This window comes from Amblyomma mixtum, chromosome 1 (genome assembly GCF_055824585.1).
Source record: "Amblyomma mixtum isolate Tamu chromosome 1, ASM5582458v1, whole genome shotgun sequence".
Taxonomy (NCBI): domain Eukaryota; kingdom Metazoa; phylum Arthropoda; class Arachnida; order Ixodida; family Ixodidae; genus Amblyomma; species Amblyomma mixtum.
The window spans coordinates 37,732,129-37,749,780 of NC_143012.1; the positions used below are offsets into that span (position 1 = coordinate 37,732,129).

General features: G+C 47.7%; 1 protein-coding gene across 1 annotated transcript; it reads right to left on the minus strand.

Annotated features, from left to right (window-relative positions):
- Positions 1–1,513: 1,513 nt before the first annotated feature.
- LOC149366054 (serine/threonine-protein kinase PLK2-like) lies at positions 1,514–16,942 on the minus strand. The gene is made up of 10 exons (XM_089548004.1): positions 16,606–16,942; positions 14,363–14,470; positions 13,058–13,174; positions 11,334–11,647; positions 9,296–9,693; positions 8,412–8,486; positions 8,126–8,276; positions 7,915–8,044; positions 5,723–5,836; positions 1,514–5,088 (listed from the first exon to the last, which is right to left on the minus strand). Exons 1-10 carry the CDS (start codon positions 16,735–16,737, stop codon positions 4,864–4,866), a joined length of 1,764 nt encoding a protein of 587 aa, XP_089404130.1. The 5' UTR covers positions 16,738–16,942; the 3' UTR covers positions 1,514–4,863.
- Positions 16,943–17,652: the final 710 nt, after the last annotated feature.

Genomic DNA, 17,652 nt, shown 5'->3' on the forward strand with positions numbered 1-17,652 from the left:
CCGAAAGTTGAGCTAACAGATGGGTGTACAAGAAAATAAAATGCTGCAAATACGACGATGCAGTAAAAGCTTGTGAAGTTGCTTCAGCAAACAGCCCATGGCAATCGCGCAGTTTCAGCACGCTGGAAGAAAAACGCGGACATATGCGAGTATTATTGACGCCGGAATGGCGAGGCTGCTTCTGAACAGATATGACCAACAACGCGCCAGTTGGTGTTCGAAAGCGGCGCGTAGCTCGATTTGCTCAGGTGTCGCACGTATCCGTGCGATAGCCGCTGTAGCTATCCGTCGCCACGGGCTGGCAGCGAAGCTCGGACACAAACTACGCGGCCAGACCCAGCAACAGGCAGCGTTACTAGGTGATCCACTAACGTTGGCTACAGGGGCCTTCATATCGTCGTCACGCCTGCCGTTACAATCACGTCAGAGGTGCACGGGCTATTTTTACACTATAGCTAGTGATGCTGGAGACTCCTTGATTTGGTCCCACTTGGAGCGCCCTGCGAAATTGAAAAAATTGGTTTTGGGGAAAGGAAATGGCGCAGTTACTGTTGCATATCTCGGCGGACACCCAAACCGCGCCTGCTTATCATGGTTGACCAAAACAAGTAGGCGGTGCTCACGCCGGAAGAGTCGCGAAAGGACGAGTGCTAGTAGGTGTGAATGTTACGTATGAAACAAATGATAGAAGAATCAAACAAAAAATGTGCTTTCGCGTTGAGATTAGTGCTAATTATTTGCAGCAAGTGGTCGGCCATCTTGTTTTGAGCGTGTGGTATGCGGGAAACTTGAGAAAGCCCGCTTGCCGAACTTAGCACGAGGTTCCCTCGCAACGTCCGAATGCGACTGATGCAAGCGATAAACGACGGAGAAGGAATCAAAAAAGACTCCTTTGTACCGTTTTCGCAACACTTTCAATTAGATTTTCGAATGATTTGTCGATATTTTTTGGTTTTGCCATGGTCGGATTTAAAGCAGTTGATATACATTTGTTGGGACCAAATATATTAACTGATCAAGAAACATGCGATTCATAATAAAAATTTAGAATATTCGCACACCCCTAAATATAACTATTTCATTCCATTTTTTCACCGCTCATCTTTTGCCATTGGTGAAAGGGACACCATAAATCAATTTGTCAAAAGGTGGGAAATGTAGAAATGGAATGAAATTGTTTTATAATTACGACATTATCCCAGCCCCAATGTTGCTTAAGGTTGCTAAGGCAAGCATTGAATCTGCAGAAAAAGAGTCTACTGTTCCCTGGACCTATTATTAGAACAAATGATATGAGCATGTGTAACCAGAACGACTACACTGTCTTGTTGCTGCTAAAAATGTGCTAAATGTGGAGATTGAACTTCCCCAGATGTTCTATCGCCTCACGGTGCTGCTCGGTATGTCTGGAGATCAAATCCTTATGGGTGACAAAACAATTACTAGACTTATTTCATGCAGTCATATATTTAGCTCAGCCGTAAGCATCAATGCATAGGAAACACACCACACCTGTGCGAAAATAGAGTGGTTTTATTGTATGTAAAACAGAAACACAGAAAGAAGAGTATGGAGTCTACAGACGTGCACAAGCAAAACAATGTCATGCTCATAATACAAAAAGTTTTCAATGGAGCACAAGCATCCAGAAAAAAGTGGAAGACCTCCTGCAGTTGTACACACAAAGAACCGGCGCCCTGCTGGCCGGGGTTGCATGTCCATATTATCCTAGGAGTCCGTCAGGAATAGCTCCTGCAAAAGTAGCAGGGATCTGTGAGGACTACAGAGTATTCACACAAAAACAAATGTGGCAAGGGAGTAGTACGCAGCACACAAAAGAAAAACAAAATGGTTGCCAACTGAAAGTTGAACAAAATGGCAGCACATGGCATACAACCAGGGCGGAACAGAAAGAGTAAAAAAAAAATGGCAGTGCCTCCAAAACAACTTTAGCTGTTTAGCAGCATCATAAAAAAAAAAATGGACACCAACGTAGATGCAAACACCTTGGTTGGAATCGGACAAGCTTGCAACAAAACACGCATGCCAGTTGCACACAAAGTTGAGACTGTGCTGGGTTATAATGCCCTTCCTTGACCACAGCAGACAACTGTCACACAGAAGTCAGAGAGAAGCGTGAACAAGCAAACGGGCGCGTGCTGTGCGACAACTTGGACAGCCACCGTGGACTTCTCTGCGCCGGAACACTTGGACTGGATTGGCAACACTGTGCACTGCAAGTGTTACCACGAGACACTCTAGCGGACAATTTGGACTACTTGTAGCAATCCGTGCCCGATGTCCGTTTAATGCTGGCAGCTCACTGCAACACACACCGGGTAGGAAAATTTGGCTGCCCAGGATTATACATGAAAAAAAGGATGGGCCCACTGAAGCACCCAATTCCATGGCAAACATGCACGGGCTCTTTGGACAATGTCCTTTGGGTCAGCTCTCTTGCCTTCCAGTTCTAAATGGAAGAAGAAACAAATTAGGAACAATGCCCTGGTCCTTTGGATATTTAACGAAAGAGAAAACCACTGGCGTACATGCAAGTCCACAAATACAAACACCAAAAAAGGGCTTCTTTGGCAACACATCAGCTAGGCATGCCCCCAACGCGACTAGGCCGGAATGGCCGCACTGATGACGGCCTTCCGAGACATGTTGCACCTCTCCCTGGGTAGAGCGGGGAGGCAGCAATGAACCAGTCTTTGGCTCTGCCTCCCCACAAGCAATGAAGCCGCGCGCCACTGCACTTTTGGGACCCACTGCGATGCTTGCATGAAATTCGAACCATGCCAGTGCACACTAGCCTTGGGCAATGCACACGTACCGGCACTCTGGAATACACATTCCGTGTTCGCATTCCATCAGTCAAACTGAGACGCAATGTTCTACCATAAGACATCAATGCCAGCACCATTATAGGATGAGCAATGTGCGCAGAACACTTTTAAAAGTTAACCTGGAAGAACTGAGCGGAAAAAATAAGTCAAGTCAGGGCCGCTAGTTGACGATACGTAAGCATGTTAATAAAATCCTTACAAAAGTAAAATATGAGTAGGAAGTGTTGTAGCCAAGAGCAACAAGGGCATGAAACTTGCAAAACCGCACAAGAGTTCTCGGCGCTTTCGGAAACTTGTGGAAGCGTAGGCTCGGTGAGCATAAAACTTTAAATGAGCTTCGTGAGCATTTGTTTACAGTCCTGAGAAACGCAGACCCAACAGAGGCTTGGCTTGGCTGAATTCCTTCCTAGTGGGATCACTACAAAGCTCACTCTTTGTGGATAAATGCGTGCAGAGCTTCAAACAGCTCTGAAGTACAAGGTCAGAAAGACTGGTTTCTGCTCTGCTCTAGAACCCATTAAATAGAATTCATTACTCTTGACAATGGTAATTGAACAGGCTTCAAATTCTCTGACCACTGAAGTACTTGTGGGAGAATAAAAAATGTCATTCACTCCAGGTACCATTCTTGCCACCAGATGGCATTATAGACCAAGCAAGTCCTTGAAACATTCAATGCATGAATGTCAAACTTTCATTAAAAAAAAACATTGCACCGGAATGATTACGTCAGCTAATTCTTCATGCTAATTCACAACATGAAAATTGGCACTCTGCATCCTGTACTGATCTTGACATGGAATACCTATACAAAGAGGAAGTATCAAGACACACAACAGGCCAGTGACCTCAGTTCCCAAAAGTAGAAACTTCACAACAACACATCTAATGCCTTCCTTCTTTGGCATCTACTTTTTTTTTCTCCCTTTTAGCTGCCCTTGAAGGACAACCAACTCACCAACAGCAGAATGAATGCAGGTTCAACAAGTCACAAGGAATGGCCAGAGAACTGGCTGCATCTGTTCTCATCAAGATGGCGAGAAATCAGCAGCGCAACTATAGCACTGAAGCACCATTACTGATAGTAGATCTGCAGAGTGATGTACACATGTACACTTCAATTCGCAAACATTTTCACAGTCGCAGAAAGCGTGACAAACAACTGCTGTAACTGGAAAAAGGCCACTGCAAATGAGATCTCAATATAAGGGCCCCTGTAGAAGTTCATTACGAAAGTTGAGACAGCCTTGGGTCCCTCTTTAAAAAAAGTAAAAAGAGGGGGGGGGGGGCTTGTAGGCATATACACTGCCTTAAGTTTTCCACTGTAGGGCCACACGTCGAGTATCCCAGAAAGGTTCAGCCCGATTCAGCACCGCAGATCAGTAGAATGAGAAATTTGACCCCAGGCACTGAACCCGAGGCAGGTAGACCGTGCGAGTCTGCCAGTGCACATTTGTGCCATGAGCACTGATGATACAAAGAAGTGGTGTTCCACACAGGAAAGGAGGAAGCTGGCAAATCCCGAACCTCCCTCGTCTCGGCTAAGCCTTGCAATTGTGTGCTCAGTAATGCAATCCGAGGAAGCCACTCCAACAGAAGCAGACTCAAAATTTAGCACCAGAAAGAGGACTGGTCACCGGAGTAACAGGGTCATGCAAGAACTCTTCGAACCTTTCCCGCTGTTAATCACATCGCGCAACCATGAAACAACAAGCAGCCGCCTAGTCTTACGATGACAAGGTATGGTAGCAAAAGTACACAACCGTGCCACTCAACAACTACTAGCATGTTCCCTTACACTTGTTGGAATCGATGTCTATTAAAAAGCAGCGTGGCTCAAGAGAAGAGGTCAGCATAACATTGAGGTCGCTTTTTGGTGCTAGGCCTAGCAACTGTGCACATTCTCTCAGATGCCCCAGTCACGCTCATCAACATGCAGCACTGACAAGTTCCCCATCAACACTGGAACGTCAGCGAGAAACCGAATGTCCTTCCTAATGCGGAGCACTGCAGATCAAGCGGTCCTGCGCAGATCACGCTGCTCCAGCTCTGCAAACTCCTGCAGAGCACCCAGTGCAAAGCGTAGCCTCTCTTGGAGGGCCTCGTCGCAGCCGAAGCGGGCGATTGCAGCAAGGGTGTAGGCAGCCGTGCGGCGCTGTTCGTCAACGTACAGCACCAGGGGGCGCTCCGGGCGCTCGGCACTTAGCACCAGTTTCGTGTGGTCTCCGAAGAAGTTGACCTGCGCGTCACACACAGAGCAGAACATGCAGAGTTCTTGTATTACTGTGCCGACGAATAGGTGGGGTTTTGCTTTGGTACACGATGCAGGTACTCCTTCATTTATCCAGGTTTTATAATTTGCACACAACTGTGGAGCAATGCCACTGGCACTCCACAGGACAGGTGTGGTAATAGGCTCCCAAGCTGGCAACCACGGGAGAATAAAGACATTACAAGCGGAACATAATTGTCGTGGTCATCAACTAGGCCTAACGCTGTAGCGCAAGAAGAAAAGGGCCACAGTTCATTAAGCTTGCATTGTCAAGAGCTTGAAAAGTCAGCTTCTCCCCTTATGATTCTTGAGCTGGACAGGAAAATGGCAGCAAACGAGCTGCAAGACCAGACACTTCACTTGAGCAAGTTGCGCTGAGAACTTCAGAGCGCGCACATGCAGGTTGACTAGTACACAGATTGCTTTCTAGCGCAGCTGGAAAATAAAGAGCCGATCTACCTTGCAAACCAATGTGCTAAGTTAGTAAAGTTCACTGTTTTACGGCCCGCACTTGTCATGATTAAGCACCTCTAATGAAGTGGGCCCACAAATTTTCTTTTTCTTCATAGAAATTTCTGTCTAGTGGATGGACTGCACTCACCTGAAGCATCGAGCAGCTCAGCTGCATGATGACGGCCCGATCTGTGCGCATCCAGCGCTGGAGGTGCACCAAGGGCTTCTTCTTGCGTGCGGGACCTTTTGGAACATCGCCACCCTGCAGTGGAGAACCTCTTTATACCCTTACTGGAATGGTCGACACACACATCCAAGCACATACAAGGGCCGAAGCAAACGTCAGCAGTGTGCTATTTCTCTATTTTTTTTGTTTTGTTTTGTACAGCGAAAGCTGTTAAAGGCTCGTTCCCTGGGTTTAGCACTGTCGTCGTAATAATAGTAGTGCAGTTGACGACAGATTTTTCGGACTCTCTAGGGACTGTGAAAATGTCCGAAAAACCAAAATTCACAAAAAAAAAATCACTAATTTATTGCCAATATGCCGGAGGAAGAGATCAGTTGTTTTGTGCACGTTCTGAAGCTTCTCGTGACTAAATCTCGCCACATCATGTACACAGACAATGGCCAGAAGTAGCCTTCACGAGCTCGGCCTCGATGCATGTGCTGCCCTCTACATGTCGCCGAAGAACGCACGAACTGGGAAAATGTCTAGACACGAAAGCAAACCAGTAGCTGCACGAACTGTGCTCTGCCCACAATACAAAGGGATCGGAACGAGCAGGCAAAGATGGCGTACCAATAAGGACCGACAAACGCCCGAAGCAAGCACTCAGCTGGCGTTAGCCTTCGTAATTAAGCCTAGAGACTAGAGCAAAAATTCGCATCATATCCCGCGATGTGCAATCTAAGGTGCCTCGTGTATAATGCAAGGCACCTTGCCTGTCATTAAAACGCCAGTTGTTGACAGTTTTGAGACACAAAAGTCGGTGTTGAGGTGCGTTCTGCCGTGGGTATGCTGACCTCGCTTTGAAATGCACCACCATTTTCTTCCGTGCTTGCCATCGCTGCAAAACCGTATGCCTCTCACGCGCTTCGCTGCTACCTCTTCCCGTATTTGGGATGAAAGACTCTACACAGATCAGTTTCACAAACCGACGACATTTTGTGTGGCAGTCGACGTTCAAGAACTGTACGAATTCGAAACCACGCGGGCACAATGTGCTGGCTCGTGCAGAATTTCAGCCTCGCAATTTGAAAGGCCCCATTTAAGCTAGAATTTAGTTTTGCTTGATCAAGTTTTCGGTCTCCCCTGCAGTTTGCATCAGTGAGGTTCCACTGTACACAATGTATGGTGGCTTGGGTATTAGCGGCGAGTGCGAACGGCCTGAAAAACCGAGCAGCCAGTTGCGGTGTGTCCGAAATTCCAGGTGCTCTTGTACATTGGTTCTATGGGCTACGTTGTGGTGTCGTGAAAAAGTCAGAATAATCAAGCATGTCCTAAAAATCAGGGGTCCGAATTCCGTTCGTCGACTGTAGTAGTCGAGTGTAACAGGAGGGTGGCAACCACATGGAAGGAGGGGGACAGTTACTCTGGGAGAGTATGGTGAGAAGAAATGCGTAACTGGAAGGTGGCTGCCATGGAAACTATCCGGAGGGAGGCTACCAAGGAAAGAGGTGGGTATGGCAAGAGTGAGGGAATGTTAGGAGGGTGGCTAATACAGAACGAGGGGGAGGCAAGAGTAAAGGAATGCACAATCAGAGGGTGGCTACCATGGGAGCCGCCCAGGGAGCCACTCAGAAGGTGGTTACCAAGGAAAGAACCCAAAGGGCAGTTACCACGTAAAGGAGGGAGAGTATAGCGAGAGGGGGAATGTGGCATGCTCCATTTGTGGCAGCTGCTGTGAAACACGCCGTAGTAGTAGTAGTAGTAGTAGTAGTAGTAGTAGTAGTACGTGGTTACTTAATAAACAAAAAGGAAGGAAAAGAATTTTGCCGGCAGCGGCATCTGCTAACGGATACTAGAGCACCTGAGCTGTGGCCAGTGGAAATAAAGAGACAGCGAGTACACAGAAATGAAATAAAAGAAGGAAGTGATAGGAACAAAGGACAGGGTTAGGGACATAGTAAATGGCACTAATACCAATAAAGCCTCGTATTCTTTACCTCAATAAACCGTAAAATAAAATACCACAGCAGCTGTCGCTGAATCTCTTGTTACAGAGTGGTAACCATTATACTACTAGTTCTTTTCTTCAAAACCAAGTGCTGCGAAAACAGCAGAAAAAGTAATTAAACAAACACAAATATATGAAGCAAACACAGCACTGGCGAAATTACCTCGGTGAGGTTCTCCTCCATGTAATGAGCGAAATACTTGAGCAGGCCATACTTCTCCTGCAGGCTGGCTGGCATGTTAGATGGGGCATGGGCTTCCATGGAGCCATGGTTGTCTCGATACTCGAGACGCCTGCACGCCAGAACCATGCGAAGTCATTAGAACCAACATCTCCAACAGGCTAAAGAAGCTGCGAGAGTGCGGGTGACTCACAGGCGATCCGGGGAAAAGCTCAGGTGCGTAGCATCGTTGAACAGCACACCAACCGTCCGGTCCGACAGCTGAAAGCCAAAGCCAAACTTGTTGGAGTAGTCGATCCACTTTGTCACTAGCAAAGCAGACCCTGCCCATGGAGGTGGCACACCTGCATTGTGCAAAAGGCAAATGGTTTACAGACACATGACCGACTTACACTGCCTCAACAAAGGAGCAGTGCCAGTTCCAAGTTTCAATGGGCGGGCTTGGGCAGTTTGCCTGTATACACTCTGTACGCACTCACCGGATGGGGGAATTTCGTCCAGGCAGGCTTGCAACAGCCGCTGGAGGAGTTGAGTCGTGCCCAGTTTGGAGCTACCTGCAAGAGTTGCAACACACAGGACGCTGATGCAACAGTAAGCAGTGTAATGATGCACAGTAACTAGGGCCCCTAGTTTACCCGCCACTCTGCAAGAGATCGCAGATTTGAGCATTTCTCACAGAAGTACAGGTCAGCAGCCACATGCTGGCAGCCACGATGGGAACGTGATTCATTCGATCATATGAATTCTCTTGAAAGCCAGAACCTGATAACAAACTACGTCCTGTTGATGCCTTGACATGCCATCCATTCGAACAAGCAAGAGCGTCAAGCATAGTGACTCTGGCGACAATGCCTTCGATGGGAAGAGTCACGGTAGTGGAGTGAACAGAAAAGAAATATTAACAGTAGTGACAAAAGACATTTGTAGTTTCCAGTAGTGCTCGGCATCCATTCTAGAGGCTCTTATTTGTTTCTTGTTGTGGTACTGGGCTGCCCAGGAACAAAAGCGAGTGGCAAGCAGGTGCCACGCTTTCATACGACTGTGTTGTACTCGCGGAAGCAGTCAGCAAAACATGTACAGGATTGTGCACCAAGGCATCATCAGAGAGATCATTCAGTCACTGTGGAGGCTATGTCAAATAAGCATTGATATTCGAATGAAGCGAGTAACTTGACTCTGATGCCAATAAAACAGACGCAGCTGCATTAAGTAAGCAGGCTACACCAACCCAATGAGCACTGAAACTCCCTCGGATTGGACGTCCTGTGGACGTTTAGGACATCTGTGGGATGTCCACGGGAGGTTCAGTGCCCATTGGGAAGCACTGCATGAGCATCACTGAATACGCCAGAAAAGGGCTCACGTTTGTCGAGACACAGCACCCGGCCCAGTGTTCCGAACAGGCCGCAGTCTCCAAGAGGCACATGCGAGTCCCGTGCCGCCCCCTGCATGCCAGACGTCCGCAGCGTGGACGGGTGGCCCACATTGGTGCCGGCCTGCTGCTGGTCAATCCGCAGCCGGGAAAGCAGCCCCGTCAGCTGCGACCCGGACTGTTCCCGGGGCGGCCGCAGGAATGGGTGCTCCAGCACCTCCGACAGGCTGGGTCGGTCCTGGGGCTCCGGCTGGAGCAGGGCCACAAGGAGGCTGCGTGCCGAGTCCGACAGGCCGGAGGGCAGTGTGTAGGCACCACGCAGGATCCTCTGGTAAGTCTCCGCCAGCGTCGACGTCTCAAAGGGTGGCCGACCCACCAGGAGTGCATACCTGCACACACAGCAACCGTCCTGCTTAGACCAGGAAAGGCTCAAGGTCAGAGACTGGCAGAACAGGAGCATGTGCCAAGTGCCTCAGCAGTAACGTTCAAATGCTGCCAGTGCAACTTCAATAGTTAAGTCTTGCATAGACCAGGAACATATCAGAGCAGAAATTGACAGCAGACCAGTAGACATACGTTAGACTGGGCAATAAAAAAAAAGAAAATAATGAGGCCAGTCCGCACTGTCAGAAACCAGTGGACATTGGTTAGATTGGGGCAAGACAAAAAAATTAAAACAACAGTGTCCTGCCTGCATCACAGACCACAGACCAAGTGAAAGAAACAAGAAAAATGTGTCCAAGGACACGTCACAAGAGCCTCAAACATTGCCATTCAGAAAGCTCGCAGCGCAACGTCAGTACCAAGTTCGTTTATTTAATGTGCCTGGAGGACTCTACGAGAAAATTATTTGGCAAGTCAAAAACAGAAATAACACCAAAAACAATGCCATAAATACCTAATGGCATCCAAACAGCTGAAAAATACCTCAAACTTTCAGAAAAAGTAACACAAAGTGGTTAGCCGGGGGCTAACCACGAATCATTGTATGCTAGCACGGTTAGTCCTGGGTTTGCACGGTTTGTCTCGATTTTCTATGGTTTTTCTTCATTTGAAGTGGCTTATCTTGGCTGATTTAACATGTTATGTAAGTTTGCGTGATATTGCAACATTTTAGACTTTTACTGCAATAGAACTGGTCATTCTCTACATTCATAGATCCCTGGGAGTCTTCGTACCCCTCCTGGCTCAGTGGTGCAGCGGTTAAGCGATGCGTCACTGCCCTGCGATGGCAGGTGCTGCCATAGGTGCCTCTCCCTGGGGAACCTCTCACAAACAAACATGAATCGAACTGTCACCTGCCAAGGTGGGCAGTTTGCTCACAATCAAATGGGCCAGTTTCCACCTGCAACGCGCCCAGACCGGGGGCTGCACAAACTGACAAGACAACGGCTTTTCAGCTGAGCGCACGAAAAGATACACCTTGACGGCAAAAACACAACACATCGGACAGAGCAATTAATGAATCAGCAGCAGTGTTGCTAACCAATCCGTACTGACCCTGCCACCTGCCAGCCGTTCTAATTAGCTCTACTGATGTACCAACCTCCCTAGTCTGACAGTGGCTCAGGGGTTCTGATGTATGTCCCAGTAAAAATTTTTCTCCAGAAAAAAGAATCTTAAGGAAAGTTACTCTGTTTTTTGCAGCCACATAGATGTAATTGGGTGAATGTTGGTTCTCGTCAATACTCCACTGTCTTGAAAATGATGTCATCTATAGAGGTTCACCAACCGAAAGCCCTCAGAGGGACAGGAGAGTAGAGAACCGTCTGAGTCAAAGGAATTTTATCTGGTGGTCCAGAACACCAGCAAAAAAAGCACTAATTCAGGTGTACCTCACCGAACACTGCCACACACAAGAAAAGCTGGAGACGTGGGAACAAGAACACAAGAGCTAACTCAGAAAATCACGTGTTGCATGAATAAAAAGTGCACTTTCAAAATAATGAGCCGCACTTCATATAGAAAATTCTCGAGTAGTGTGTGCGTGGCTAAAAAAAAAAAAAAAAATGAGGTGCCAAGCACTCACATGATGCAGCCCATGGCCCACACGTCGGCTGCAAAGCCGTGCCCTTCCATGCGAAGGACCTCCGGTGCCAAGTAGTTTGGTGTGCCGCAGACAGCCTGCCGCGGCGGCTCGTCCGCAACGCGTGCAGCCAGGCCAAAGTCTGCAATCTTGAGCTCCATGTGCTCGTCGAGGAGCATGTTGCCCAGCTTGAGGTCGCGGTGAACGACACCCTGGGTGTGGGTGTAGCGGACGCCCTCTGCCAGCTGACGCATCAGCAGCGCCACTTCCGTCTCGGGCAGCTGTCCGCCACGCTGCTTTAGCAGGTGCACCAGCGACTGCAAGGCCACGTCACAGCAGGTCAAGTCTCAGTGTCTCAAAGCACCTAATATAAAAATTGGAGGACACTTAAGCTTCGCCTTTGAGAGTGGAACGCGACAGCATGTTGCAGTGCTGCCAGGGAATCCACGGAACATGATCGCCTGTTCAGTGCAACGCCTTGCCCATTGGACAAACCGAAAATCGTTTTTTTGAGGAAAAGAAATAAAGCAGTAACAGTCTCACTGGTCTTGGTGGACACCCGAACCGCGCATGATACAATTTTTCCACACAGCCCCCGGTTATGGTTATAGATCCCCGGTTCGAATCTATGCCACGACCTAGGCTCTAACTTAACTAGTAAGTTAATGAACATTCTTCGGCAAGCTGTTAGCATGATAAGATTGTTTTTACGCAGCCCCCAATTATTTCCAACACACTGTGCCGACTACTACTACTAAGCCGACAGCTTTTCGACGAAACGAGCTGTATACGCTATCGCTTAAAAGTGAGAAAAGCTTCAGTCCACGGACAGGGGCACCTGTTTTCATCTGGGCTCCTCACTCCAAGGAGGAGGGACCAGGGTGGATTATGGTACACAACAAAGTCCACACACCACAGTGATGACCACAGTCACTCAAGACAAATACGACTCCCCTTCATCATTCATCAACAGACTAAAGGGTCCAAACAATTGTTCAAAGTTTGCACTTTGAAACATCCAGAATATGTTTTTACAGGTGCTAACACAGGGTGTGCGATATGCCTTAAAGGGTCCCTGAAAAGGCTGTTTGAGGTTGGCTATAATATGCTTGCATTATGCAGAGAATAGGCCTCCAAGCATTCATGGTGTGCACAAGACCTCAAAAGCAATCCGATCATTTACAATACATTTTTTAAAGTTTGCACTTGTATGCCTCGGGGCAACCAGCGATGCCTGGCTTTCACCCGAACTCGTGCACAATGCGTCATGCTGTGCTCGTTGCATCAGCAGTGGAGGGCTACCATTGGTCCTAACATCCTAGGCATACCGCAACATTACTGAGAGCCCCTGTCAGAGGCCCTTTAAGAAAGAGCCCAAAAGATGTCCCAAAAATAAAACAGTACAGAAGACAAGGGCAAAGCAAATAGACAAAGAAAGTTCTTCTTGCAGCTTAAACATGCAGCGCAGAATTGAACTGTATACCCTGCCTTTAATAAGCAACTGACGCAGAGCACCTTAGAATTTTATGGGCTATGCCAGGCCCGCAAGAAAAAGTTTTTATTCAAGGGTCCAGTGCTTACTTTATGCATGAAGCAGACTGCCTTGTACGACTCATTTCTGCAAGCTAAAAGATGTCGCATAGCCAGCACCAATGCAGTGAACTAGTTCAGAAGTACACACCAGAATAGTTCAGATGTCTCGAGCTGCCAGTGCTGGCAAAACCCACCTTTCGAGAGCAGTACTCCAGGATGATGTAGATGTTCTCTTTGTCACCAAAAAAGTCATGCAGCCGCACCACATGCTTGTTCACCAGTGGTCGGTGGAGGTCGATCTCCCGCAGAATCTGCATAAGTACAGAACTAGCTAGACACAGCACGGCGATGCAAAAAGGCTCTCAGGACTTGTGGTTCTGAGTCTGAGCAAAACTTCACACACTGGGGGCTATGCAGGGGCTATCCCTGCATAGCCCCCAATGTGTGAAGTTTTGCCTAGAGACTCAGAACCACAAGTTTTGCTTCACACATTGGGGGCTATGCAGGGGCTATCCCTGCATAGCCCCCAGTGTGTAATAATCTGTATATCCTGTGCTGCCACAATGGAATGACATAGTGGGGTGGCTACACATATGCATTATATCATGTGTCAACCAATACTACAAATATAAAAACATACAAAATGCACAAAAAAAAGAGCATACACAAAAATTACGAGTGGACAGAACGCGTGTTCACAAGGTGAGCTGTGGCATACGAGGCATACAGCCAGTTCGCCTACCTCACAATGGCGACAACGCAATGTTAGAAGACTGCCCAAACACCTCTGCAAAAGGTGCTGCCAAATTAATTCATCATGCAGAGGCTGCCCACCAACCTGCTACGAAACAAATCAGACTCAGCAGTGTGTTAGATCGGGCTAACTGGTTCTTATCCATTAATACCAATGACATGAGGAACGCGGAGAGCATTTATCTTCTCGTGCCTCTACACTCTGTTCGCATTAGATGGTTGTTAAAAAGGAAACCGTACGGGTTCTGAAACCTCTCGACTTTTACCTTAACATGGTCACTGACCTTTAAATTGAATAGTCGAACCCTTGATTATTCAACTTGTCTTCCGTGTCAGCTTATATAAGATGTTATCTGGATGCGCTCATGGCAAACAGGAGTTTCCCATTCCTGGATATAATATGCTTCTAAAACAGGATTTCGCTTGTTTACAGTCGAGCATCTTTCTTTGAATTCTTCAGCCCTGCAGGTTGAGGCTGTGCCCATATCGGTAGAACTCCATTCATGTTCGTCACATGATGAAAATCTCTCTTTACTTCATTCTAGAACTCCTCTGTAAAGGTCGTTTCTTTGCAAATGTGCACTTAGTAAGTCGAAACTAGTTGTTCAAGCTATCTTTACGACAGCAGTAATAAACTAATCGAAGCACTGGGACTGTTTGTTTCGAGAAAATAAATACAAAAAACTGCCCAGACCCTGGTCCAAGGCATCGGAGCCACACCCTGCATCCTGATTCCCTGCACCCACCTTTTCCTTCTGGCCAGGCCGGCTGACCTGGCTCCTAGGGATGATCTTCCCCGCATACACCTGCTGCGTCCTGACATCAGTGAGCTCGTGCACGCGTGCAAAACCACCCTGCAGGCAAAGAAGATGAAAAAAAAAAAAACGAGTTTAATTAAATTGGCGTGCCCAGCATTATGGGCATGTGGCATAGCGAGGTACAGCACCAACGCCCCACATCTACACACAACACAAGCGAGTTGAAATAACTTTTGAAAACAAGACTAGCTATATAACATTAAAATTTTTTAGGTTTTTACTGCAAGTTATCTAAAATTGCAACAGCAGAAAAGATGAAAAGGAGCTCTGAAGTGGTGCAAATAATAAAAAAGATGCCAGAAAGCCCCAATTTCTTCCCTTTATCCCGGGCCTATCTGTGCTAAAAAAAAAATGTTAGTTTTTGAAATCATAGCTTTCCTAAACTGAAACACTCATTAGCTTACTGTGATATGAATACTGTTTATTAGAGGGAACACGTACTGGAATTTTGCTATGTTTTAAAAGCATGAGGAAACATCATCGCTGAAAGTTTCAACAAGATCGACGCAGTGGGTCAGAAATTTGTTTCAGCCCCATTTTAATAATCATCTTCATCAAAAAAATAATATCATGCCCACTGTAAGACAAAGGCCTTTCCCATATCCCTCCAATCAACCCCGTCATATGCCAGCAACGACCACGTTAACCCCTAGAGGATGTCTGAGGGATATCTAAATATTACAGGCAGCTAAATAAATAAGGTAAAATAATGCATGGCCAACTAGGTGCTGGTTTTGTACACTTGAGATCTTCAAGAAGCCACTTAAGTGACCACTACAAGCCTTAGCTTCGTGCAGGAAAATGTGCATCATGGCACGACTTTTTCTTGAATATCCCATCTATTAAATACTTGAATATGCACAGCTCTAGCATATAGCTCAGGATGGAGAACAACACAAACTAGTTCTGTTTAGCTTCTTGTCTGACTGCAGCACTGTTAAAGATGCACACAAGCAGAGCTTTGCTAATCTCCATTGTACTTTTATCACCTCCAGTTGCTTTTTGCATGCCATGCATGACAAAGACCCGCACTCAACTTGTTAACAAGCGAGATGTTTGAGGTGATTCCTTCATGTAATAACATGGCACATGCTTATAGCTGGCACATTGAGACAAAACACCGAGTTACAAAACAAATTTTTTTTACTTTCACACTTCAAATGAAATTGCATAAATGAGGCACTCGGAAAAAAACTTTCACATAACACATACCAAGTGCTTATTAACGTGGCTGCCTCTTCTGTCCATCAATTGGTTTAATTACTTCTGTTAGGCACAAAAAAAAAAATTACTAAACTGCTCTAAACTTCACTCGCATGAGCCCATCATGGGTCACAAGCTAAGCAGTACAGTGCTCAGTATGCGGACCTTGAAGGTGCAACTTGAAACATTGTGCTTTTTCTGCACAAGAACTTGTAAAAGACTGGAGCTGCTGCCCTGAAGATAATCTTTTCTTTTGAAGCCACGTTTTACCAGCGCTGTTTGATAGCACCCATGAAGGGGCACTACCCCTCCTCATACAGATAGTGTATATGAGTGTACACTATATATATTTGCCATTACGCAAGACTACGAACATATATATCTGTGAATTGGATTTTGAAAAGTAATTTAAGATATAAGACGGCACAAAATAACAGAAGTAAGAAATGGCAATATCTCCTCTACTGCACGCGGCGGATGAGACCGGGTGATAAACGCTGTTATCAGCTGTAGGAAACAAGAGCGTGCCAGCATCCAGCAGATCGTGGCCATGGAGGGGCTGCTCGTAAGAACGACCGCGCATTCACTTGAACATTGAACTTGGCAACGGACCCGGAAAAACATAGGGCGAGATAAGTAAATGTTTGTCTCAGCGACCAGCTGATGTTTACATTGATCGACTCGGGCGTCCACTACGCCTTCCCTTTGTCGAGCACGGAGAAACTGGTCGACGAATGCGATAATAAAGGCACGCGGCACCAAGAAGCACAGCAGAGTAGGCAGGTGCCCCGTTGAACTTTTCCGCCAGCACAACAGGCATCGCCCCAGAAGGAACAAGTAAAAAGGGGGGCGCAGGTGGGAGACAGTCACGCGCGGCGGCTTCACGTTCGCGTCTCCGATGCGGGCAAGCGCGGAGCGTCGGGCTGCTTGGCTCTCCGTCGCCGCAGTCGAGCAGCTCTACGGCTCACCTTTCCGAGTAACTTTCCCTTGCGGTACGTGACGCGGGTCTCGGGATCCACGATGTAGCACTCGTTGTCGACGACGTGGGCGCATTGGGCCCGGAGGCGAGCCGGGGGGCTCGCATCCACCACTGCGCTCATGGTCGTCGCTACCGGCGGTTGACGGCTAGCGCATGTTTCCTCTGGCGTCGCCGCAGCCTGCGCCGCTGCGGCTGCAGAAGCAACAGTGGCAACAGCCGCCGTCGACGCTCTCACGCGCACGCATGCCTCTGCGTGTAAACAATGCGAAGAGCCTTTGCGCCTTTGTGCGAGGCCACTTCGATTTGCCGGAGAGGCGCCAGAGGGAGGGATTTTTTTTTTTTCAACTTGCCCGGCTGGCTCCGCCCACCACCAAGGAGGGCAATTTGGGCGAGGAGGAGCGGGGGGCCCCCGTTCGCTTTCGCCGCTGCTTTTCACCGGCTGAACTACATCGGAAGCGCCCATGCCCGAAATGTGTAGCGCATCTGCGGGCCGGATTTATCGGCGTTGTTGCGCGCTGCACATGGGACTCTTTTCGCTCAAGCTCGGGACGCGTTCGTACTGCACAGTTCATTGCACCCGCGCGCGAGCTGCGCTGTAGCGTGGGCGGCCCGGATTCAGAGCAGCTGGTTGACCCTCTGAGATTAGAAGCTCATGAATGTGGGAACCTTCACCAGTGGTCGCAACTTGACAACCCAGGGGATCCGCGTAGTGCCGTAATGGCATGTCGCATAAAAAAAAAAAATTATAGAAAGCAAAGCTAGCAGACGTCGCAGGCGCATCGGCGCCGGAGAAACGGAAAAGGCGTTCCTCATGGGCGCATTCTTTCTCTATGGTCGGGCGTTCGGCCGCATATGAGTCAATTTTCTGTTCAAGGCCATCGCGTTAGTCGACGACACTCATCATGCATTTCCTTTCTTGAAGAGAAGAAAAACCCAGTGGCATTAAGCTCACGTACACTCGCGGTATCTGCATAGGCAATTTGTTCTACACAATTTTATCGAAATATCTTTGATACGCAGAGTTCTTGTTTGGAGA